We start from the raw sequence: 24,636 nt of genomic DNA, 5'->3' as shown, positions 1-24,636 counted from the left end.
GGATTGAGAGCTGGCTGAATGGTAGAGCTCGGAGGGCTGTGATCAGCCACACAGAGTCTGGCTGGAGGCCTGTAGCCAGCGGTGTGCCCCACAGGTCAGTACTGGGTCCAGTCCTGTTCAACTTACTCAGCAGAGACCTGGATGAAGGGACAGAGTGTACCCTTGGAAGGTCGCTGATGTTAGAAAGCTGGGAGGAGTGGCTGATGCACCAGGAGGCTGCGCTGCCATTCAGCGAGACCTGGGCAGGCTGGAGAGTTGGGTGGCAGTGAACCTGATGAAGTTCAGCAAAGGCAAGTGTAGGGTCCTGCGCCTGGGCAGGAACAACCCCACGCACCAGCGCAGGCTGGGTCTGACCTGCTGGAAGGCAGCTCTGCAGAGAAGGACCTGGGAGTGCTGGTGGGCAGCAACTTGTGCGTGAGCCAGCAGGGTGCCCTTGTGGCTAAGAAGGCCAGTAGGATCCTGGGGTGTGTTAGGAGGAGTGTGGCCACCAGGTCGAGGGAGGTGATCCTGCCCCTCTACTCTGCTCTGGCGAGGCTGCATCTGCCGTACTGGGCTCCCTGGTTTGAGAGGGAACTGCTGGAGAGGGTCCAGTGGAGGGCTGTGAAGATGAGGGGCCTGGAGCATGTCCCTAATGAGGAAAGGCTGAGAGAGCTGGGCTGTTCAGCCTGGAGAAGAGAAGACAGAGGGGATCTTATCAACGTGTATGTGTATCTTAAGGGCATGTGCCAAGAGGCTGGGGCCAGGCTCTTTAGCAGTGCCCAGCAACAGGACAAGAGGCAATGGGCGCAAACTGAAGTACAAGAAGCTCCTTCTGAGTATGAGGAAGAACTTCTTTACCCTGAGGGTGACGGAGCACTGGAACAGGCTGCCCAGAGAGGATGTGGAGTTCCCTTACCTGGAGATATTCAAAACCCACCTGGACGTGATTCTGTGCAACCTGCTCTAGGTGAACCTTCTTTAGCAGGAGGTTGGACTAGATGATCCCCAGAGGTCGCTTTCAACCCCAACCCATTCTGTGACATATGAACTCATGTTAAATAGAAAGCTTCACTGTATTTCCATTGGATGAGCAGTTGTTTGAGAGAAAGTAGTGTTTAGCTCTCACTTAACTACAGACTCATTTTCAGAACTGTACTTACCCATTTCAGACAAACTAATGCATTAAGAGTGTGGGGCAGTGACAGGGTACTCTTGCGTTTGTGAAGTAGACATGGTGCCTGCTGTCAGCACTAAGACACAGGACTGATTAGCCAGCTTTGTTCTTTCAAATGGTGGGGATGGGTGGGAAGGTAATGTTAAAGCACATCAGTAATGCTAAAGTAAAAAAAAGCTTTTCTTGTGCAAAGACTGTTCTGGGTTTGTTGTGTAGGCAGGGTCAGGGACCACAGTGTGCGACACTGTGGTCCACAGCTGGACCTTGATACCAAGTTGCTAATCAAGCATCTGAAGCTTTTTTGGCAGGGAGATCCCTACATGAAGTGTAGACTTGTTGGTACCCTAGTCACACTGCATCAGAGAGGTCTCTGTGCAGATAGTCTTGGTGCATACCATGTGACTTGGTTTGTGTGGGGACTTGGGGCCTTCTCCAATTTGAGAAGGAAGTTAGGGGAGGGAGCAATGACTGGTTTCTGTTTGGTCAATTGAGACCACTTGTAGCTTCAGGTATTCTGCACTCTGGCAGAGAATTTTTTTTTGTTTATCGCCAAGGTATTTGCCACTTTGCCTCTGGAGAAGGAATAGTTTCCTCCAAATATACCTTAAAAAAAGTAACAAATAGGTATTACCTCTGGATTTTGGGTAACTGTTAGAGAAAATGTTAAACTTGTTTTCTAATCCTCTTATCTGACTCCTAATGGATGATTTTTTCTAGTATAGATCAGGTGTTTTGGGTTTCTCTGGCTCTCAGAACTGGCAGGGAAGCTATATGAGTCTGACTTTGTGCCTTCCCTTCTAGGTGTGTTTGATAGCTTTCCAACGTGTTGCAGTGTTAGAACTTGTCTTTTCAGAAACTTTGGTTTTGGCATGAAATAAAGATCTTTGTTAAAATCAGCCATCATGATTCATGCCTAGTGACAGTTCTTTCACAGTATCTTTCTTCTATGAGGGCCACTTGCAGATGTTCAGAGATTAGAATAAGTTTAGGTTATGATTAGAGGGAACATTTTGGTGGTGATTTCCCTGGTTTTGGCCATTTAAGGACGTTAACTAGGTTGCAGGATATTCCTAAGTTACTGTGGTCAGTAGCCCCTGATAAGGGATTTCATCTCATGTAATAATTTAATGGTTGTGAATGCCCCTCCCACAGTGGCCAGTAACTCTTAAAGTAAGCTGCTCTGTAAAATCAAGAAAGGACCAAGCCTTGTCCCACTGCATATTTGAGTACTTGCTGCAGAGTGGCAGGGCAGTGGATTCATACTTAAGCTTTCTTTAACTTAATGCACATAGAGTTAATGCAGACACAAGGGTTTGGAACAGTGCACCGTGTAGCATCTGCTCAGTGTGCCAATCCTCTTCCTTCAGGTGCAGACCTAATCTTGTCGTGTGTGTTTAAAGAAGAAAAATCCTAAGTGATCATAGAAAACTGGTGTTATATGGGGGTAGAGAGAGGAGAAAAGGGAAAGGGGAATATATGCCCTGACTTGGATAGGGTTCTCTTTGCAGTCTAGTGAATGACTTGCTACGGTACAGGGCAGCCACTCGTACTTTCTTTTAGTTTGACTTCCACCTTCTGTAGCAGCTGTGGGAGAGGCAAAACAGACCAAACTTGCCTTTGTCAGATACCAATGTATCTTTCCACGTCCAGGTGAAATACCTTTCCTAGCTGGATGGAGATTGACACTCTGTATTTGAAACTATCTTCAGCTAGCTTAGACCTAGAAGCTTGACAACCTCTACATCTCTTCCTGCTTCTGTGTTTAGTAAAGGGAGAGGGGAGTTACCAGCTTGTTTAAAACGTGGTGTTCAGATTTACGAAGAAGAGTTCAGGAGTTCCTGAACCACCGCTTGCTCAGGAGTTCATGAATGCCATTAGCAGCTGAGTTCTATTTTTGGAATATTCCTCAAATCCAGCCACTTCCGTGTTTTCTCCTAATGACTTAAAAGTACAAACTAGAATTGTGCTACAGGCTTTCAGGGCACCTGAATTTTTGAGGCTTTCAGAAATGTAGTATGATAACTCTTTTCAAAGATTTTCTATAGGAAAAAAAGGTTTCATTTGTGACTAAAAATATCCCTTTATCTAGGTGTTCTGTGCTTTAGCTCATCATAATAAGGCAAAGACCATGTGAAACAGTTTTAAACTTTAAAGGCTTTTCTTATTGTTCTAGCATGTGATAAAACAAGTGTTATACCATTTGTGAGCACAGCTATGCTATAGTGGTGCATCCATACATGAATAGTCTTAGAAAGTGTCTTTCCCTATGGAAGTGGTCTAATGTATTGGGTTTTTTTTTTAATTCCATGTAGTAAAATAAATAGAGCATATTTGTTTACAAAGCAGTCAGCATGGAGAGGTAATGATAGAGAGCATTAATGTATGTCCTGTAGCGTGGACAGTCAAGTTCAGGAAATAGGGCATGCCTTTTCCCTAGCTTGATGGTTAGGGTGTTTATTGGTAGGACTTTAAACAGCCATCAACAATTATGGAATTGTTCTTGGAGTAGGGCCTGGTCTCTAATCTCTCATTTATGTATCTTTAAGTGATCGATATGGAGAAGCTATGAATTAAGGAATTATTTTGGCCAAATAACTTGAAGACATCTGCTGTTCTGTAGTCTTGTCAGGGAAGGAATATTGGATGAAATCCTATTTACTCTGTAAGTGTTAATTTGCTCTCGTTATCATTCCATCTGTAAGCTATTCATATCTTACATAAGTACATGCTGGTGTGGTAGGAATTAACATGCCTGGAATTAATTATCAGAAAGTTAATGTTGATACAGTTGTCCGCTCCTAAAATAACTAAAGCACAGAAGATGGAGGGGCAGGCTACTTGTAAGTCATTTTGTACGATACTGCAATGCTCGTGCTGCATTAGCTTCCTCCAACGGCATGGACAATGTCTTATCTTGGTTCAGCAAGGTCTCTGGAGTCTTCCTGTTTTGGCTTTGTTTTTTCCTTTTAAAGAAATATAATTAAGGCAAGTCTTGTGATATAAATATTTATATGTAAAGCTGACTTGCAGTGCATAGCAGCACTATATGAAAAGGCTTGATACTAAGGCCAAAAGGGAAAAGCTGAAGTATTCTTCCCTTGACCCACTCCATTTCAAAGCAATAGTAATGAGAATTTATAGTTACTATGCAAGTAAATTGCTCTGGCAAACGGTAGTGTCCTGAAACTCAAACTTCTGTGTGGATGGATATTGGTGCGTTCTTGAAATCAAATTAATTCATTGGCTGTATGCTAATTACTGTAACGTTAACAAGGCATATGAGGTCTTGCAGTCCTCAAGGACCTGCTTCTTGGCGTCTAGGGGCTCCCCTGGTGGCATCATAGAGAGGTTATAGTACTTCTTCTGTGGGAATTGCAGTGCCTTTTGGATCTCAGGGTGGATTCTCTGACCTGTTGAGTGATCCTCAGCGAGTGAGTCCTGCTAGTTATGCTTACCTGAGCTGCGTATATCCAAAGCAAAATGGCCCCACCGGGCCCCTTTCCGCCTTCTAGATGTTACTTGGGAATCTTAATTAGTTGCTTAAGACAGATGCCTTTAGTAGAAGAGCTGATAATTTAGTTGTCATGCAGAATTGACTTTATATATAGGATGAGGAAAGCCACAGTCAGCTGTTCCCACAGCACAGTCCTTTTCACAGGAGTAGGCGAGTGGCAGCGTCCTGAAAAACGTGTTATTTCCAGAGGCTGGCTGTTTCCACACAGGTCAGTTTAATGGAAGTGAGCAAATTCCCCTCCTTGTAAGTAGTGACCAAATACCACTTTATATCTAGTCTTCCTTTCCTAAAATGCTTGTAAATCTGTGTCTGAACTGGTAGTAGCTGTGGACCTTTCAAGACTGAAAAATCTTTTTTGTATCGATATGGCTAAAATGCTGCTGGAAGTAGTCCAGAGCACAGATGCCTGAACCTCTGCTCTTTTCAACATCATATGAGGATGTTGCCTTTTCATTTCTCCAGGGCACGTCGGCCTGCTTTGCAGGTCAAAGATGCAGTGGGGTTCTTTGTCACATGGATAGTGGGCTTTAGTCAAATTTGGACAGTAAAGTCCAGATTTAAATGTCTTTGGTCTAGGGATTTTAGGGATTTTGGCCTTGAAATTGTTGATGTTGGGACTTCGTTCTGTATAGACAGACATGTGAGAAGAAACCCTTCTGAAAATATACTCAGTTGAAGAAGACAGTGATATGACAAATTAGGAGAGGGAGTAGTGAGAATAATGCTTGTAAGATTATGTTGTTAAAGGCCAGCAGTACACATGGCTTGATGGTTTATTCAGCAGGTTTACCTTTAAAAACGAGATATGCAGAGAACTTTGTATGGTACTTAAATTCAGCAGCGAGTTTGATGTTAAGAAGACCTGAGTCTATAGCCCCAAAGCTTAACTGCCCTTAAGTAAGCATCCTCACTTCCTATGTGTAGAAATTAGGAAGTCATGTCAGGAAAGGGTCACCATATGCGTACACATGGATTAGATCATCGTCTGTCTCAGTTATCTATTAGTAAAACACTTCCTTTTCTCACTTTTGTTTCTTGGTTCAGTCTCTAAGAGATCCAAAGCAGGTACTGGCATGTGTGCTGCTGTCTAGCACTCAGTGCAGTTCAGTGACTTTGTACTTCTGTGGTGCAAGTCAGTCATGTGAAAGTAGTGTCTCCTAAGCTGTTTTCTTGCAGGAGTTAGAAATATTATTTGATATCTTTTTTCTTTGAATTAAATCTTGAGCTCAGAAACTGAAAATCCTAAATGCTACCTTTAGTCTCTATGAGTTGTCGTTCTGATTTGTATGCTTTAAATGGTTGTTTCACTGAGCGGGGTGGGGTGGGATCAGGACTGCTTCCTCACCACTACCTTAAAGAGTTTTATTTCGATAACCTTGGGCATGTCAAGCCTTAGTGTCAACAAATAATCATTCATAGAAATCATATCCTCTTCACAGAAGAGGTAGTTCATAGTCGGAAAAAGAGTTGAGAAAGGCCTATCAAATTTAGTTCATATATATATGTGAACCTTTCCTCATGTAGTTTCTCAGTTGGTCTATCTGCTTGTTAAGAGGTACATGATGGGGGTTGCTGGGTTTAGTTGAACAAAGTCCATTATGGACTCAAACAAAGGAAAGAACAGATTATCTGAATTTTGGATTCTGGCCTGAAGCTGGCAAAGCTCAAGGCAAAACTAGAATGAACTATCAAGGCCACAGAATTGTGGTGACAGGTGTCTTTGTTCTGCTTTAATAAACCAAAGGAAGGATCAACTTCAAAGGAAAAAAGAAATAGTGCAAAAGTTCTCTTGGAACTGACTCTGTGCCTGGCCACCTGATTTGACTTCCCAGTCCCTGCACCTGCAGTTCAGCAAGGATGTTGCAAACCTTTGCCTGGCAGCAGCCATGCAGGGGTCCCACCTGGTAGGAGGCCAGTTGTCTGTTGTGCTCAGGGTGAGGTGCTGATTTTTTAGTGTGGGGGTGAGGTAGTGAGAGTTGGTTGTCTTCTGCTGCCATAGTTCAACGTCTCTGCTTTAAACCCCAATCTTAAAGTGAGGTGGAAGCAACTTTATACAGTATCAAAAAACAATAATAGATTTTTTTGAAAATGCAGATTAAACAAAATCTTTACATTCTGATACGACTGTCATGGGAAGGGCAAAGGAGAAATTCTGAAATGTTCCTGTACCCCAGATCTTCAAGAACAAAGCTGGAATGCCATTTCCTGGTTCTGATGCCAGCAGCCAGAGCCCAGCTCTTTGTAATGTGCCACACTTCAGCCTTAAAGGCACTCTTCAGCATCCTTAATGTGGAAAGCTGCCCGGCATGCAGGCGTGGTGGCTGGTAAAGGCACCGTGATGTAGCTAGTCTTCACCGCTGCCACTGTGAGACAGACTGAGAGTACAAAGCTGATGGAAGACTTTGGTACATGCTGTGTGCTTTTTTCCTGCCTTTTTCATAACCTAGGATTTTATTTGAACGTTTGAGGCTTAAGGAAGATACTACTTGACTAATTGGACATTTCCTTTATTGGCTTATGAGAGCGAAAAGGGCCCTCTTGGACGGGAGGCCATTACGTTGGTAGGCACACAAGCCGTTTGAGTTGTAATGACAATGTCCATTACTCTCCTTGTGGGCTAGGAGGAAACAGGCTAGGGCAGAGTAGGCAACTCCACTGCCTGGCAGGAAAAAGATTGTGTCTCTTTTAATACAGTAGAGCAAGGCTGATTTCTTGTTGATGCTGGTGAGTCTAGGCAAAGCCTCTGAACTCTGGAATGGCTTGTTTCTTAAGTTAAATGCGGGAAAAGGTGTATTTTCCTGGCATTATTGGTGTCAGTTTGGATCTGGCTCTGACCTAGATTAAGGTGCCTTGGAGCTGGAGTTGCCAGACTAGAGCACTTCTCAGGATGCCAGCTGGTAGGGTTGCCCTTATGGTGTTGTGTTCTTACTAGTCAGGGTTGGATATAAAGGGCCCATGGAATGTTGACTTTTGCTGATTGTCACAGCTATAAAATACCTAAACCAAGAGAAAGAAATGCATAAGGAGTCCTTAGGCATTTATTCACAAGCTTGTAACTATCTCTAGCATGTTCTCTCTTTTTTTTTTTTTTTTTGGTGTAATTTGCATTCCTATATTTAGCTATATGTGCAAGTAATCAATAGTGTTAAATGGTTGCTTACGGTTCAGATGCTGATGTGTCTTTCGTGTTTTACTGCTTGGAGCTCTTTGTGCAGGCTGCTGTTCTTGTCTGCCCTTTAGTGCTGGTTTTTCTACAATACTCTTACAGACTTTGTATGGGCTTCTTTCTCCGTCCTGTTCTGCTTTGTGAGGTGGTGCAAGCAGTACTTGGAGTGCTCATATTTTAGGAGAAATTCAGGATGGGTGCACTGTTTCTTCCTTTCTCCTCCCTGCCTTTCCTTCCTCCACAACCTGCAGTCGCACAGGGAACTGTGGTGATGCTTCTCTTTCGTTTTTTTTTTTTTTGTTGGGTTTTTTTTTTTTTTTTTTTAAGACTGAACTTTCCGATCCATTTCTGCCTTTGAGTGACTGCTTTCATTCTGCTAACAGGTTATATTTGCCTGTGGTAGGTAAGTTATGAGCTTTCAAGGGTTAGCTGAAACAGGTTGCTATATCACTACTTAAAAGCTCTCCAAGCTCTTTCCTCCAAGTTGCAGTTTAGTGAGTATTGATTAGCGTGGCCAGTTTTCACCCATGCTCACCAGGATATCTTTGTTCCCAAAGGCAGCAAGACCTCTGTGGGATGTCTCTGGACTAATGTTAGTGATGTTCATTAATCAAGGAAAGCTCTGAGGGATGAGAGAGGTAGCACTACAACTGTCCTTCAGGCTGGAGAAGTTCCCAACTGCGTAGGAGGTCCAGCCGGGTGGTTCCTAGAGCTGTTCTGAAGTGGCTACACTGGAAGTAAGGAAAAGGTGTAGGGGAGGAAAATCTCTCCGTTTTTCTAGTGCAACAAACCCTTTTATGGGGAAGGGAAAAAAGTTTAAGAACACTTTCAAGGTGTGAGTTTCTCCCCTGTCTATTTAGGATATTTTTCTGATCAGATACCATTGTCAATTACAGGCTTTGGAGCTTCAAGGGAAAGCGGTGTTGTGGCGGGTGGAGGTAGGCAAGAAGCGATGTAAAGGACGAAGAAGTGTAGAGGGAGTGCCGGTCTCTGTAGCCCCCCTATGCCCCACGCCTGTTTGTTCAATAAGGTGGAATCTGAGGGACTTTGATCAATTGGGTCATTCGTTTAATTTGAATAAATATTTCATGTTGTTACCTGGCCGTTCAACATGCAACAATGATGCTAGTCTGCTGCTGTCCTTTGTGGATGTGAGGTTGTAAATGCAGCTGTTGGTACTTGGGACTTAAATCTAGCAGTGATTTGATAGTGAATTTGGAATATGTGGAAATGTAAGTGCTTGTGTGGCTTGTGTTCTGTTGGGTTAAATGTTTGAGTACCTATCAGTTTTCGCTTGGGAAGCATTCAAAGGTCGGAAATGAGAAAAGTGTTTATGAGTCCGGAACTAAACTTCTGCTGGGAGGCACCAGTACTTACTGCTCCAGTTGTGTTTGATGCAGTAACAGAAAGGTGAAGTAAAGAGGCAGAGTAGTAGCTGGCTATGTCCTGAAGTCTTGAGCTTGTCTTGTTTATTGTGTACACGGATCTGGGGTTACTGGAGCAGAGGGAATAACTTGCCTCTTTTTTTTTTAGGCTGAAAAAGATACAAACTCCCTGTTGCCATGTCTGTAAATGAACTTCTCTCTCTTCACTTGCAGTTACGTTGTCTCATATCACCCAGCTGGTTCTGAGTCACAACAAGCTCACAAGTAAGTATACTTCTGTTTTCAGACTTCATTACCCACAGTTGAGCAATGTTGAAAAGCTGACACTGCTAGTTTGGTGTTTTGTTTATAGACTGCAGTGTCACTGTTCAGAGTGCTTCTTGGTGAAGCATTTTGTTAAAAATAAAGAGGTTAAGGATGTGACTTAGCAGCTATGTTCAACATGCCTTTCCAACTTCACTACAGATCTGCCATGTACCTGGAAGATCTGTAATTCTGTCTTGTTACCAGTTCAGCCGAGAATCCATTCCCTGCCATGGCTCTGAAATCCTTATGTTTAGGTGAAGACTTATGCATTTTATTTTTAACTGTACCAGAAATGATAGAGTTTGCATTTTAGTAGACGGATAATTAATTTGACCGAAGACAAGTGAGAACAAATTACAACTCTGCATTATATCTATAACGAAACATGTGAGCAAGGCCAACTGAATGTGAGCTTTGGGCATGAAAGTCAAGCAGTCAACTTCTGTCAAAACCAAGCTTTTGAGTATAAGCTGTCATGCTTGTGCTGCACACTTCAGTTATTACCTTGTGGATCCTACTTCCCATAGTAAAGAAGCTCTTAAGTGAGGTGATGGTGAATAGCATGTCACAAGAGCAACCTAAGTGTGAGATGAGACTTAGTGGAGGCAGATATCAGACTGATTTTTGCAAGGCAAAAAAATTGGTTTTTTGTAGGAGCATGCTTCAGGCTTACCCATCAGTGACTTGTGCAAATGTTCCTGCTTCTTGGTTGTTGAAATACAAGCAGTGAGTTTCATCTAAACCTTGTTACTATGAATCATCTAAAAGGAAAAGAAGTGTTGGTTTTGTTGATGTTCTGCTTGTCCTTGTCTGCGCTCTGCCTTTGCCAGTGGATTGCTATCTCATCCAGTCCTTCCTTTTTTTGGAACTGAATTTTTTAAGAGTATGTGAAATAGGGAGGTGAATGGAACCTCCAAAGGGGGTGCATGTTGAAGAGCTGACTAGGTAGGTGCTTTGGCTTGTATCAGACTATACCTGAGGAAGCCTTTACAAATTGAGATGGGTTTAAAGAAAAAAAAAAAACCAACAACCAAAAACTACAAACCAACCAACTGATAAAATCCAACATATCAAACTTTAAACTACTTGCTGCATGAGCTGTAAGATGGTATGTGCTATTTAAAACATGTATTAACGCAAAAATCTCACTTAAGGCTCTAAACATTTGCAGAGGATTAAGCATGAGGAAAAAATGAAAATATTCTTAGATTCTAGCACATAAACATTTCTTCTCTGGATGCAGTTTATTGGGTACTAATGTATATCTTAAAGGGTTTGTAGCATTAGTGAATAGATAAAATTATGGACACTATGTGAGTGGCTGTGAGAGGTATGAATTAGTTATTCTAGGCCCTGCTTCTGATTGCGTAGTGTCCTCTAGACTGGCATCTTGCCATTTGTTTTTGTCCCTATTGTAGTTTTCGAAGACATCTCTCTTTATAAATATGACCAGCAATGTACAGCCATCTAACATGTAAACGATCACCAGTGGGTAAATTCAGGGGCGAATTCAGGCAGGGAGAATCATAAGCATTAACCACACAGCTCTACCTGTGGTTTAGGAGGTCATGGAGTTACCAATAGCTGCTTTGGGAAACCATTATGGTAAACTTGCTTTGGGCGTATTGCCCTCTGGCATCTGTTATCAGCCACTGATGGAACTGGGTTACAGGGCCACCCAGCTGGTGGCTTTTGTGTTCCCTCAGGTCACTGCAAGGAGACACCTGTCTCTGAACTTGAGCTGCTTAAAAGCTAGGTAGTTAGTTGTATCTAGCCACTTCATCTTTTTCTGCAGCTTTTGGAGGGCTGCAGGCACCCTGAGGTAGCAGTTCATTCTGCACACTCTGTCTGTTGCTTGTGGTCAGACAACTCATCCAATTTGGGTACCTAGTGCTGTGAGGCAGAATTTCTCTCTAGCGTCGATTATTTGTGCTGGTGTCATCTTTCTGTATGGCTGCTTGCCTGGCACAAGGATGAAACAGGTTGTAAGCATTACTCTTGGTAAACTTGACTATTCTTTCTTTGGGATTTGCAAAAATCCTACAACTTTGAAAGGTAACAGACTTTCAAGGACTTAATCTCCCTGTGATACCTTAAAAATCTTAAATGTAGCTTAAGGGTGAGTTCAGCTGAACACACGACTGTCTGGGTAGGTAGCAGATACCTACCTTGCTCTGAGGAAGAGAAGACAGGCTGAAACTCTTGCAAAGAGACTTGAATCATGGTACCTTGGCTGTCTGAGAACTGAGCCTGTGGAGGGTTACGTGCTTCAGCATGAGCACCAGAACTCAAGCTAAGTAACCAGCCGATGTCCTAGCTATGAGTTCTAGCTGTAGACCAGACTAGGGGAGGAAAAAGATAGGGTAATAAGAGGTGTCCAAGAAGCATGTGTTCAGGGTGACTTTATTAAAGAAAAATTGGGAGTTCACCATTTGTTTAAAGTAGCTTCATTTTTCAGAATAACAGTTTAAGGATTGCCACTACTATAAAATTGTATTTATGTTAATTCTCAAATTTTAATTACTTTTTTCTTCTAAAGTAGCCCTTAGATCAGCAGTCTGCAAGTGTATCTGTTCGCTCAGCCAAGGGATTCTGTTAGCCTTTCTAACTGCTGTGTTTGGGTTTCTTTTGTGGGAAGGTAAAACCACTGCTTCTCCCCAGAAGTAACTCATCAAGTCTGAAACTTACTATTCTTTCACAAATTGATGTAGACATTTAAATAGACAGCACACATTTTTAAAAGGCTAAATTTCAAGTTCATATTCTCGTATTTGACACTGTTGACCTAATCTTTTAAGCTGTGTAATTAATTGTCTTAGCAGATTGTTCTTAAAATGACTAGGAAGCTGGTGGCAGTGACACTTGACATGCTACACTAAGGTCATATTAGCATCTTCTACTAGTTTTCTGCCATTTAAATGAGTGTTCCCCTTGCTTTTTTTTCTGCTGTTTAGAGTAAATATGTCTATCTGGAAGAATAAATACATGTAAAAACAGGATATGCATATTTTTATGTAACCACAGTTCATATTTTTGCTAGCAAACTCTTAAAAGTAAAGTCTCATTAGCAAGTACGAGGACTGCACTATTAAATCCATCATACTGCTTAGAATATTTTTGTGGCATCCTTTTTGTTAATGTTTTTAGTATGCCATTCATACTGGTCGTGCTTTTACATTTACATGTCTAAATCATTCATTATCAGGAGTACTCAGATCCACTCTGGAGAACATTAGGCTGGTTTTTTTTCAGCTGTCTGAAGCTGCGCTAATGGAGGAGTCTTGAACTGGCCGCTTCTGCTCTAGGTAGCTTCTGAAACAGTTGAATCTGTCCTTGGCTGCTTGATGAGAACTTCTGTGTTTCAAAATCAGAAGCAAAACTCTATGGGAAGCTAAATTCCTGAGATTCTGCAGTCTCGTTGAACCAGTTGCTGCGTAAGTGACAAACCTGGGATGATTCCACCTTGGGGTCTCCTGTGACAATCCAGTTGAAAGCAGAGGGAGAAAGTGTGTATTTGTGTTTTTTCTTAAGTTAGCGTAGACATATGGGCCATGTCTCCATATATTGTACTGGGTGTTTTTCATTCCGTCATTTAGTGATTTAAAACCTTCTATTCAGTAATACAGCCGAGAAGCAGAATTAAAGCGTCATGCTTATGCTGTTAGCCTGCATATGTTGTCTGATCCTGACCCAGGTATCTTTTGAACCCATTGGCTAACACCAAAATAAATGGACTAGAAGTCCTGACAAATGTTCCTCAAATTTGTCATGTGGCTGAATGATAGAGATCTCCCTTCAGTGTGGTGGATTGATTTGGGTGGATGTGACCAAGTTATCTTTGTTCCATGTCTTTTGATGGTAGCTGGGGCATGTAGCGGTGACAGGTGGCATTCACTTCTGGCTCAGTGGGATTGTTAATAGGACATACATAAATAAATCGGAGTAGCTGTGCTGGAGGGGGTACAGAGGGAGTTGGAACCACAGGACATACTTCTGAAGAAGCCATGCTTGATGAGTTTGGACAATCACAAGTCCTGTTTCTGCATTTTCTGTGCAGCAGTAATAATGTTTGTGGGTATCCATTCTACTGGTTTGTGCACTTCTACTTAGGACTACTTCACCCAAGTTTGAGTGGAACTTGAAGCCTGCAAGTGGTGTTGGCCACTTGCTCTTTCTGACACCCCTGTGTGGGATGGAAGTGAACTTAGGATGTTGGTGTAGATACGCATGTTTTGAAGGGCCAGCCAGCGTGCTTCCGCTTACGTTGCTGCTGGGGTGGCATGCCACTCGCCTGTTATGCTGTGCTTGGTTTCCAACAATTCGGACTGTACTGAGGCTTCTGAAGTTTTGTGTTAAGGAACTTCTCATAGAAGTTCTGGAAATCAAACTTGGTCCTACTTTGTTCATATGTCTTCAGCTAGAGTTTGTAGTTTTGTAATGGTTCTGGGGGACAGGTTGGGAATTGTAGGATACTGGGATGTCTGAGGAGCTCAGGTCAGGGAGAGGAAAAGCATATTGCCAGGTCTGACTGTCTTTTTCTACTCTGGAACTTGCCTCATGTTGTTCCAAGTAGGATTGTTTGGAGCTGTGGGAGACTGTAAAATACGTGAGTGAGTATGAGGGTTTTTTTTCCAGCTGGCAAAAAGGTTTAAAGGTTTGTGTCACACTGTCCTGAGGGCTTAAGTTTTGTGTGTGGGGTTTTTTTTTGGTTTTTTTGTTTTGTTTTTTTTTTTTATAAATTGGTTGCACTAGAACATTAAATGGCTACCTTTGGGGGAGGGGGAAAGAAAAGTACCTTTGCAGGCTCAAACTGAAGTCAGGAGGGCTAACCTGTTAGGCTTCACCTTTTGGTCCCCTTATGCCACTAGACTTGGAAGTGAGCAATAATTGGAGCAGAATTCGCAGCAGAGGAACTCCCGCTTCTAAAGGAAACTGAGCACACACATCGTGGCTTACGCCTTACCTCACTTTTCCTTGCAGGCAGCTGTTTGTGAACTATTTTGCCATTAAGTATGCATCGGTACTCAAACTTCTAGACCTTAGCTCAAGGTATTTTCCAGCTACCTAAAGCATATACAAAATTTCACATCCACTAAGTGTAGTCACACTTAGTATCCTTGTTATGCTGATGAGGTTTGACAATTAAAATCCCTGTACTACATCATGAATAGGAAGTGTGCTTGAAGAGCTTTCAGAAGCTGAGGTTAACTGTGGTCCATCCCAGGTGTGCACAGAGGGGAAGATGTGACTGGAAAGCAGGCTGGGATGTTAAAAGTTACTTCAGCATTGACAACAGGTACGAGTGCCGGTCATCAGTACTCGGTATGTGCACAACTATTAGACTGCCAACTTGATGTGGTTTATTTTCACTTATTTTGGGGATATGCTGTACGTTTTTGATGGCTTGTAACTATTGTAACAGTTATTTGACTTGTCTGCCTGAGGTGAGTAATTGATGTTGTAAGCATCAGGGGATATTCAGAGATCGCAGCTTTTCTGTCATTCTCCGGTCGCACCTGGAGCCCCCGAGTGCTTCTGCTGTCGGTGGAAACACTGGTGTTACGGGCTGTGTCCGCTAGGGGTCACTGTTTAAATAGCTTTGGTAGTTCCTTTGGTGGGAAGACGCTAAACGCTCCCGGTAGCAATCAGCCTGCCTGGTGGTTGGTGGTGGACAGCTGCTCAGTTTTTGCTGTTCTCCTTGGTCTCCTTAACCTCAGGTGATCCTGTGCTTGCCAGCTTCGCCGTAATCTTGTACTGCCTTTAAATGTTCTCAAAAGTTGTCTGCTATTCATCGCTCACTCCTGACTATTTTTCTATTCTTTTGCTCTCGTGCTCTGATTCCTTGCCTAATGTTATAAAATGTCTGAATGACGAGAGATCGGGAACAACTATTTTTTCCTCAAATTTCCCCTGTATTACCTGATGTCATGTTGTTTGTCCTCTTCTGCCGTTCCTCTGAGCTGCTGTCCTGTACTGTCCTCTGTTCTTTCCACTGCTTCTGGCTTGATTCCCAGGTGTAATGCTTTACATATCTTTAGTCCTTTCCTTTTTGTGAGGTGATCCGTTAGGGTTTTTTTGCTTCTGGTTCCCATTTCCACACCTGAATTTTGTTTCAGAGTTCACTTTCTGATCCTGTCAGAATAGCTGTGTCTTATTGATCATGTTCCTTTGACAGCCACGCAGTCACCCTTTATCATCCTTGTACATTTTGCCTTCTTCCAGCAGAGCAGTTCAAAACTTTTATCCCCGCCCCTTTTTTTTTTTCTCCCCTAGTCACAGTTTACTGCTGCTTTGCTCTAGCATCTCCTTCTAAATTGTCTAGCTCTGTGCCTGTGACCAGCACAGAAGCTTGTCCCTTCATTGCTGTTAACCCTCTTGACTATGTCCTTGATCTTACTTAACATGCTACTAAAATCCTGTGGTGTCATTTTTATACGAGGGCATCTCCTTTATAAGTCACCTTTCTCCCTGTAGTGTATACCTAGATCTATTGGAGGTAGTCCAAAGACAGTTAGCAACATTGCATCTGTTTGTCCTGAATTCCTTCCCAGTCTAGCTCCTTTGTCTTCTCCAGCCTGCTGAAATGTGTTGTGGTGTCTCCCACTGGTATTGTCTGACACTTCACATTTTGCCTGCTATCAAGTTATTTATATAGCAAACTTGCTGACTTCTGGAGGGAACTAGCTGCCCATATACTCTTTGTCTCTTGCATTGTCCTCTACTTCACTTCTGCCTCTGCTTCCTTCTGGTAAGTCATTCCACACTGTTGGACTGACATGATATACCCCCGAATGGTGCAAGTAAGCTATCTGCACAGCGAGACAAGGCCTGTGTCCGAAGCACAAGACTTCTGCCTGACAGTGGCGCCTCAGCTCTGCTTGGGAGTGGGGCTTTAAATTAACTGTAAGCCTTTCATTTTTGTTACATATTTTGATTTGTTTTTACTTCTTACTTCTGGTGCAGTAATCTCTAAAGGGAAATATCTTCGAGTGCAGTGCACAGGCGGGACATGAGGAGAGAAAAAAAGAGTTCCCTATACATACGCCTTACTAAATTTGTGACATCTGAGTTCTACGCAAATGTTTAGATTAAATGCCTTGTTAGCTTTTTTCTTTTCTCCCTGGAAAAAAACCTAAACCTTTGGTTCTGAGAAAGTACAGATGGTAGAGTATTTTAGCTTTAAATATAAACTTTAGTTTTAAGAAGCTTTGGGAGAATGAAGCAGAAAAATTTGAGAGAGTTTTGTTCTGTACTGGTATAAAGATTGCATGCTGAAACTACCCCAATTTATGCATAAACTAAATTGTCAAAGTCTGTGCCGTATGGCAACAAAGTCAGTTTTGCATCATAAGTAAGTATACATACTAAACAGAGCACTAGACACAAATCACTTGTCTCTAATATAGCTCTTCAGAAGCTGTTGTTCTTCTTTTATTAAAAGGCATCTGCAAACATATTAACTCCTTTTTGTAAGTCTTAATGTTTTGACATGTTCTACTGTAAACTTTTTGTGTCTTTACTTATCTCCCAGTGGCTTAAAATAGCTGCAGTTTTTGTTGTGGAAGCCCCATATAAATGATCTTTCTCGATGTGTACGTACAGGTTATAGTGAAGAATTATTGGAAAACCTCTTGCCAGATACAGACTATTTTGAAGCTGGCATTTTCAAAGCTAGTGAATGTTGCACAAGTGCACTCGCTTCATTGAAAAGTTTAATTTTGTATCATTTTAAAGAATTTACTAACAAGCCAAGTGGAATTTTTTTTGTTGCTAATGATGTGAGAAAGATGTGAGAAAGCGGATTTGGTCTAGGTTGAGGGGAACTGGATTTAGTTTTGTATACTTGGTTTTGTACTCTATTTTCTATATGTTCTTTTTGTTCTAGTGATTCGGTGTGTTGGCTTGAAGTGGATAACGACAGTATTTCCCTTCAGACCACTCACCTATCTGGCCTCTTACTCTTTCCGTTAGTGCTCTGTTTCAAAAATACTGTAGAGCAAAAGAACCCTTAGGATGAAATAATTCCCTGATCTCTATCTGAGGATGGGCAATTTGTGCTAATGTGGTTTCTCTTGTCTAGGAGGAGTATCTGCTGTAGCTGGAAATGAAATGTATAGTCAGCTGAAACCTGGAATCGGCTAACATAGAGGCACGGGGAAGACTGTACCATACAGACTGGAAGAAGTGGCTTTAAGTACTGGGTATAGGGAGCCAAACTAGGGAGGGAGTTTAGTTCATTCTCGGCTCTGAGTGCTGGAACAAGAACATCATGTGTAAACACACGTGCTGACTTTGCTTTTGAGCAGGGAGCTTTTTTACTACAGCCTGTTCCTGTGTTTGTGCTTAAAGGACAGGTTGGTGTCTGATAAACGGTGTCAGCATGGCAGTCTGGGGGTGGGGGGGGTGGGGAAGAGTCAGTTGATCTAAAGTGGCAGTGAAAAATAGTCCTATGGGAGTTCTTAAAAACCTCTCAGTAGTATAAAAAGCATAAACTACGAATATTGTCCAATAAAATGAATGGAAATTACAGACTACTTGTTAGGTACAGGGAAAGCAGGATTTTGTAAACAAGCACTGCTAAGCACACAAGTACGTTGGTATTCCTGCATAATAGGGTGGTGACCTTGTCCTGTGAGGGGTAACCTATAATACCTGTTCAAAGGGCATATTTGGTTAGTCCCTCTCGTAAACTGCAGAAAACACGCTGAATAGACTGATATAAAGAGAATATTGAGAGAGGGAAAGATAGACATGCTGAACTTCAGCTGGTTTGATTTACCTAAAACTGGCTACTGTGCAGTAGTGTGAAACTCTGAAAAGACCATGCTCAAACAACTTGAACACCTGAATGAGACTCACAGGTTTAGTGAGACCGTTTGTAATTGCATTTGGTGGAAGCCTAATAATAAATCTCAATTTAACACTATCAGCTGAAGTTCTAAAGTCCTGCGGAAGTTATTTTTCTTAACCGTTCCCTGCTGTTGAAATATCAACACATACAGATGATCTGACCTGTAACAAGGGGATGTAGCCTGTGTTCTTCAGCTTTTTGCATGGTGTACTACATACTTTGATGTCAGGAGGAAAAAAAACCCTGAAGTAGCAAAGCATCCTGGCAGAACTGTGCACTCCTCGCAAAACAATAATTGAAGCTAAAGATGCTGTGATCTACTATAGTACTTGCATGTCACACTAATTCAAAAAGTTTGGCTAATACTCTGTTTTCTTCAAAATTATTTGTAGAAATGAAGGGGCATGGTTATAACCACATTTTTATATTTGTCTTCACCTGAACAGTACTGTTCCTTACTGCTGCAAGAAAGCTAACAAACACAAGATTTTTTGTGAGCTATTTTGGTATGGATTCAGTTCTTTACTGTTAAGTGATGTGTTGTCAACCTAGTAATCCCTTCCTACCCTCAGCCCCTGGTTTCTAGTGTTTCTCTCCAAACTGTGCATCTTAAGCTTTCTTCTCTGAGAACAGATTTGTCCTTTGTCTTCACTAGATGTCACTTGATTCCCAGTCTTGTCTCAGCCTTTCTTGTGTTCACAGCACTTCTCCTTAGACTCCGACTTGTAAATTAAGACTGTTTATTGATAAATGGCTTTGTTAGCACAGGAGCACGTCAGTGAGCTATAGTATAATTTAAACATGTTCATAAGAACGTTTTCATAACTGCAGTGCTTCTGTGGATAATTGCAAAAAAGGACACTACTGGTTTCTGGAAAGGGCTGAAGATTAAGGAGGCAAGTCTGTTTTTAATGTGTTCAGTGTGAGGAAGGCTAGTATCCATCTTTGGAAGAGGGTGTAAGGAGGGCAAAAGGGGAAATTTGAACTTCATAATGTGTAAATTAAGTACTGTATGCTTCGCTTGGGATCAGGATTCTCTCCAGTTAACTGCCAAGTATGATATCAGCATGCCTATGAATATTTAAAATGAAAACTGTTGTGTTCTCCCTCTGCTAATTCCTCTTGCATTTCGGTGAAGCTGATTGCTTCTCTCTTAGTATAACAGAACCCTTGTCAAATTAATCTAAACGTGACTCCAGCTCTAAGAGTACACTTATATTGGATGCACAGAACGCATTATATATTTAGTATTCTAAATTCTTCCTCCCCCAAGAATTGTGAGTAACATTTCATGTCTTTATGACCTTTACTCTAAGGGATCCTTACTCATGAAAAGTTCCTGTTGATACTAACTGGATTTAGCAACAGTCTGCAGAAGTGGGTTGATTATATTGTACAGCCCACAGGTTTTACCTTAGGCTTAAGAAACCAGTTTTTCATTCTTGGCAAGAAAAACCTTACTGGGATCTACACTGAACTGATAGGACTCTCAAATGTCTGTGCTGGGTTCTCTGCTCTGTGTAACTCTTGACCAGCTTTTAAGTGGAACAGCTTAATGAGAAACTGGCATAGTCTTATAAATCTCTTCTGTGACAAGTAGTGCTATTTTAATAGCTCTTCTGGAAAAATATTCCCCTAGAACCTGTAAAGGTTTGGAGTACTACTGAACGTCATGTTCCTAGCTTCTGCAAAATTACTTCATTAACTAAAGAAACATTCTGAAAAAAACCCGGAATTCTGCAGCTTAAAGTTTCTAAAGATGTGGATGCTAAAGAAACTAATCATATTTTAAATAATGAACCTTCTCATTTAACTTGGTGCCTGATTCAAAACCCATTGCATTCAATGGCAGGTTTTCTGTAGCCTTTGAATCCTATTTATTGAGGAGCTCGTAAGCTTACTCACGGACACTTTTATGAATAGGTAGGTATGACAGATACCGTTTTCCAAGCAGCAATGGGATAATGTTTATCTTGAATGTTCAGTGTTAAGGTATAAACAAACTGAAATGTTTAACTCTGTTTACATACTATGTGTTCCCCTCATGGAGATTTACAATTTTACTAAATAATTTCATTTGTCCAGTTTGGTAGTTTATTGACTCTTACCATGTTTTTAATCTGAGCTTTCCTGTCTAAAATGTTTTATATTTTTAATTGTTTTTAAATTGTAAAGGAAATTTTGATAGGGGTCTCTTATTAAGAGTGTCTTCAGAAATGTTTGATTTCATGTTGGTCCCTACTAAATACAAAAAAACAGACTAGATTTCATCTTTTAGATGAAAATCATATCGGGACTTAATCTTGCAAACACCTAAGTTTGTTTACTTTTGAAACTTTTTGTGAGAATTCCTGTTGTTTTCCAGTGCTTCGCAGAAGCTTTAAGAGAAATAATCCTGGAGATCATTTGCAGAAATACTTTCTGAAGCCTGTGCATTTTCAGCTGTATGAAGGGACCTGCCACCACAAGAAGAGTTTTATTGAAACCTAGGCAAATGACTAAAGAGTGGCAGAGTGGAAATGGAGGGGAAAAAATGTGCCTCCTTTTCTTCTCTTCCATTTTCTGTGTTCTTCTTCCTTTGTCAGAGGTGGGGTATACAAAAGGAGCTGGATCTAGATGTCAGTTCTACATAGTAGTACGAGAGCCATTTGCCTTCCTGCTTTATGGGAAGGGGTTACATCTGAGACACTTAACCCCAGGCTGCTTTAATGGATTTAAATGTTCTTAGCATTTTGCTCTGCGTGATAGATCTGTCAAATAAAAAGAACATCTAACCCAGTATCTGTTCTCCAACACAGGGCAACATCAGACCTCTAGTAAAGATAGGTGTCTAGGGTTCGCTTCTGGCTCTTGATGTGGAGAGAGGACCTTAGTCCAGATCCAGGATGGTTAGGTGTGGAGTTACATAGGCATTGAACAGCAGCATTTAATCCTTCTTATGTTTTGGAAATAGTATCAGAACTTTTGAACAGTGGCTGCTAGTATAGGAATAAAATGTAGTAAGTTGCCTTGAGTGAAATGCTGCTCTGATGAGAAACTATTTTAGTGCCTAAAGCATTGCCACTAACTTCAGGGCAAAAGAGCCTATTTGTTTTTAAATGCTTTGAAGTATAACAAGTTGCCAGTCCTTATTTCCGGGAGCAAGAACGAAGTCTTGTTATTCCTTGGTGTGCAGCCTGTATACCCTCTCTTTAATTTTCACCCAAGCTGTTGAAATCAAGGTGAATTCTACAGCTTTCATAGTGAATCCCTGCCTGCAATTTCCAGTATTGAGTAAGGGGAAGGAATCTGTTCCTGGTCTTGTGAAGTGAGACTTAATATGAATGGGGCTTCATGATGTGACTGAAGCTTCACAGGAGAATGCAAAGGCATTGGGCTGCCAAATTTTACTAGCATTTGCTGAGGGGGAGTTTAGTTGTTAATGACACTGGGCAGCAGATGGTCTTAAAAGAGTTGTTAAGACACTGTGGATCGTACTGTAAATATGTGGGTGAATGGAACCAGGATGCTGACAGTTCACTCTCACAGCTCATCATGAGAAGGTGACTCGAGTGGAATTCGGTATTGCCAGAACACAAATTTCTTGGTATTTGGCAGTCTGCTATGTATCTGGGAAGAATTTTGCAACATAACAGTAGGATGGTAGTCGGGGTGCACTTAGTCATGTAAAGTTCAAACCAGAGAACATTATATGCCTAGCCAACTTTGCTTGACCACTACTGATCTTTAGATCTGAAGGTACTGAAACTGCACAGTTTATCTGCCAGTCCAGTACAGGAGTTAATTTCGGTCTTCTGTTTTTCTTTGAATCCCAGAGAGCATTAATTCATATTACAAATAAATCTGAATTGTTGAACCGGAAAATAAGCTGTTAACAGGAAAAAGTCCTCTTTCCCCTACTGCAAGCCTGGTCTTGACCTACTCTTTGGGTTTTCCTTCTCATTAAATAGCTCTAGCCCCTCCATCCAAACAAAAAAATACGGTTGTGGAATGGGGCTTTTTATTTTGATTTAACAGGGTGAGACACAAAATGTTTCATCCAAATCCTTTACTAAATTTTCAGCCTTTTTCTCATCTTGGCCTGCTTACCCATGCAGCTTTCAGTATAGCTTGAAGAAAATAATAATATAAAGTATCCTAAGTGTGATTCACAATGTGAAGTACAGTATGTGGGAATTATACAGATATATCAGAAACTTTGCAGACAGTGTGCAAGGACACAGCTCCTATTGTTCGCTAGGGACACTTACTCATAGCTGTGCCCTGACAAAAGCAACCCAAATTAAAAAACTGTGATAAACAAGCCAATGGAAGTAGAGTTTTTGCCCTGTGTTTGCAAGTGGGATGAGCAGGTAGAATTTGAGACTCTTGAGCTGTGTAAGTAACACGTTGAAAATAGGGTTTTCTCTGATGCTGGCATATTCAGTACAGGTGTAATCTTCATGAGCAGATCTCTGGATGCAGTCTGCTTGATGTCTAGGTATCATCTTTTTCTGGGTAGTTTCATGGGGATTTTTGGATTGTTTCATGGGTGGTTTGGTTGGGTGTTTGTTTTTGTTTGTTTGTTTTAATGACTAAAACGACTGTTCACCTTCTTCCTTGAAACGATTCTTCCTGTCTCCACAGTCTCCTAGCTTAAGTCAGAAGCGAGGTAGAAGCTTAAGAGTTCATTTATTCTTAAGTGGGGAAACAAGCTGGTTTGGACAGGTATTTGAAAGGACACATCCGCTAAATTGGCGTTGCTAGTTCAAGGTAGCTCAGTAACTGGGTTAAGCTTTTTCCTTTGATGTCACTTACTGTTCGGGCTCAGTCAGGCTGCCTGAAGGGTACTGGTCTCCATCTCGTGGTCTGTTCACAGATGTAGAACAGCTTTGCTGCTACTCCATAATGCAAGAGGTTGTTGGGTAAATAAATCCCCTCTGAATAGGACTGACTAAATGTAAGGTGCCCATTAACCAACACTGATTCAACTGAAACGAAGGTTGGGTATTGCTGGCTTTCCTCGCATGAGGGCAGGCAGCACTGAAAAACTCTCTAGTCTGGGAGAGTCTGTAGTCTGGCCTCACTGCAAGATCAAGAAAGTTTCGTGGGCTTTGTAGTGACAGTATTGTCCTTGGTGTAAGATGTACCTTTTTTAGTTGGCTTTGAGAAATTTCAGTGTCTTGGATAACAGCTGAATTTCTTTATCATCTTGTGATGGTGTTCAGCCTGAATAACTGAAATACAGAGCTGACATGCAGGCAGCCAAGCTGACTTGCAAGCAAGTTTGGTGAGTCTGGCCTCCTGAATGTCAGGCTCTTGTTTCAGTGTTCCCACAGTAGAGCTGTGCATTACATTTAGCATAACTTGCAATGTTAAGTTGCATTGTTTTTTCTAGGAATGTAATCTCTTACACTGTCAAAAAGGCAAAAACCTTCATTCCAAATATTTATTAATTGCATCAACAATGTAACTTCAGGAGAACTGTTGAATTGAGAATTTGTTCTCTGCATTGTTTCGACTAAACTAAACCCTGTATTTACTAGTACTTCTGACTCCTAGACTTGCATAAGCATACTATCTGTTTAAGGAAAGTAGAAACATGGATTGCCAGTCCATTGCATCTCATCAAAGTCAAATTATAAAGTCTAGTTTCTGAATGGAAAACATTTTAATACTGGTAATTACTGCTCTGGTGAAATATTGAGGCAGGAAACAGTTGAATTATGTCAATTAAAATCCTCAGTTAACTTCTGTCAGGGAATAATTTAAAACAACAGTAGTAGTACATTACCTTTTACTTTCTGAAGGCACATAATCCTTGCTATCACTGAGTGACAGATACGCAGGGACCAGTTGGAAAATACTGCAAAGGGAGGGCTTTTAAATGTTCAGATTTGCCTTAATGACTTTGTAAAAAGAAGTCTGCTAAAAATCTCCTGCAATGAATATGACCCTCAACAGTAATATTTATGTAGTGTAATTAGAGTGTTTGTTAGAGATCCTGTTATTGTTCACAGTGTAATTAGACTTATCCAGTAAATGTGACATACTATAATGTTCTGCTTTGTAAATATTACTGACTCCATTTTAAGACTGAGATTGCCTTATGCCAACAAATAAAAGAAAATCATAGCCTCATAAAAACTTCTAATAATTTAGATGCGCGCTCTATGAGTTCCTGATACAGTCAAAGTTGAGACTGAACCAAGGTGAATATTGAACACAGGTGCAAGCTTCAGTGCAGGTGATTTGCCAACCTCCTTTTATGTCAACCTCAGC

At 41.4% G+C, this 24,636-nt stretch overlaps 1 protein-coding gene across 2 annotated transcripts in view; it reads left to right on the top strand.

Moving 5' to 3' along the window:
* The window catches only part of RSU1 (Ras suppressor protein 1), a 110,190-nt gene that overhangs the window by 2,090 nt on the left and 83,464 nt on the right, over positions 1–24,636 (top strand). For both annotated transcript variants that reach the window (XM_056336733.1, XM_056336734.1), the window contains exon 3: positions 9,432–9,482. In XM_056336733.1, the coding sequence (XP_056192708.1) occupies positions 9,432–9,482 (51 nt within the window). The remainder of the gene's footprint in view (positions 1–9,431; positions 9,483–24,636) is intronic.

The sequence above is a fragment of the Falco biarmicus genome, chromosome 4, assembly GCF_023638135.1.
Source record: "Falco biarmicus isolate bFalBia1 chromosome 4, bFalBia1.pri, whole genome shotgun sequence".
Lineage (NCBI taxonomy): Eukaryota > Metazoa > Chordata > Aves > Falconiformes > Falconidae > Falco > Falco biarmicus.
Note: the sequence above shows the minus strand (reverse complement) of the source record. Positions and strands in the feature narration are given on the sequence as shown.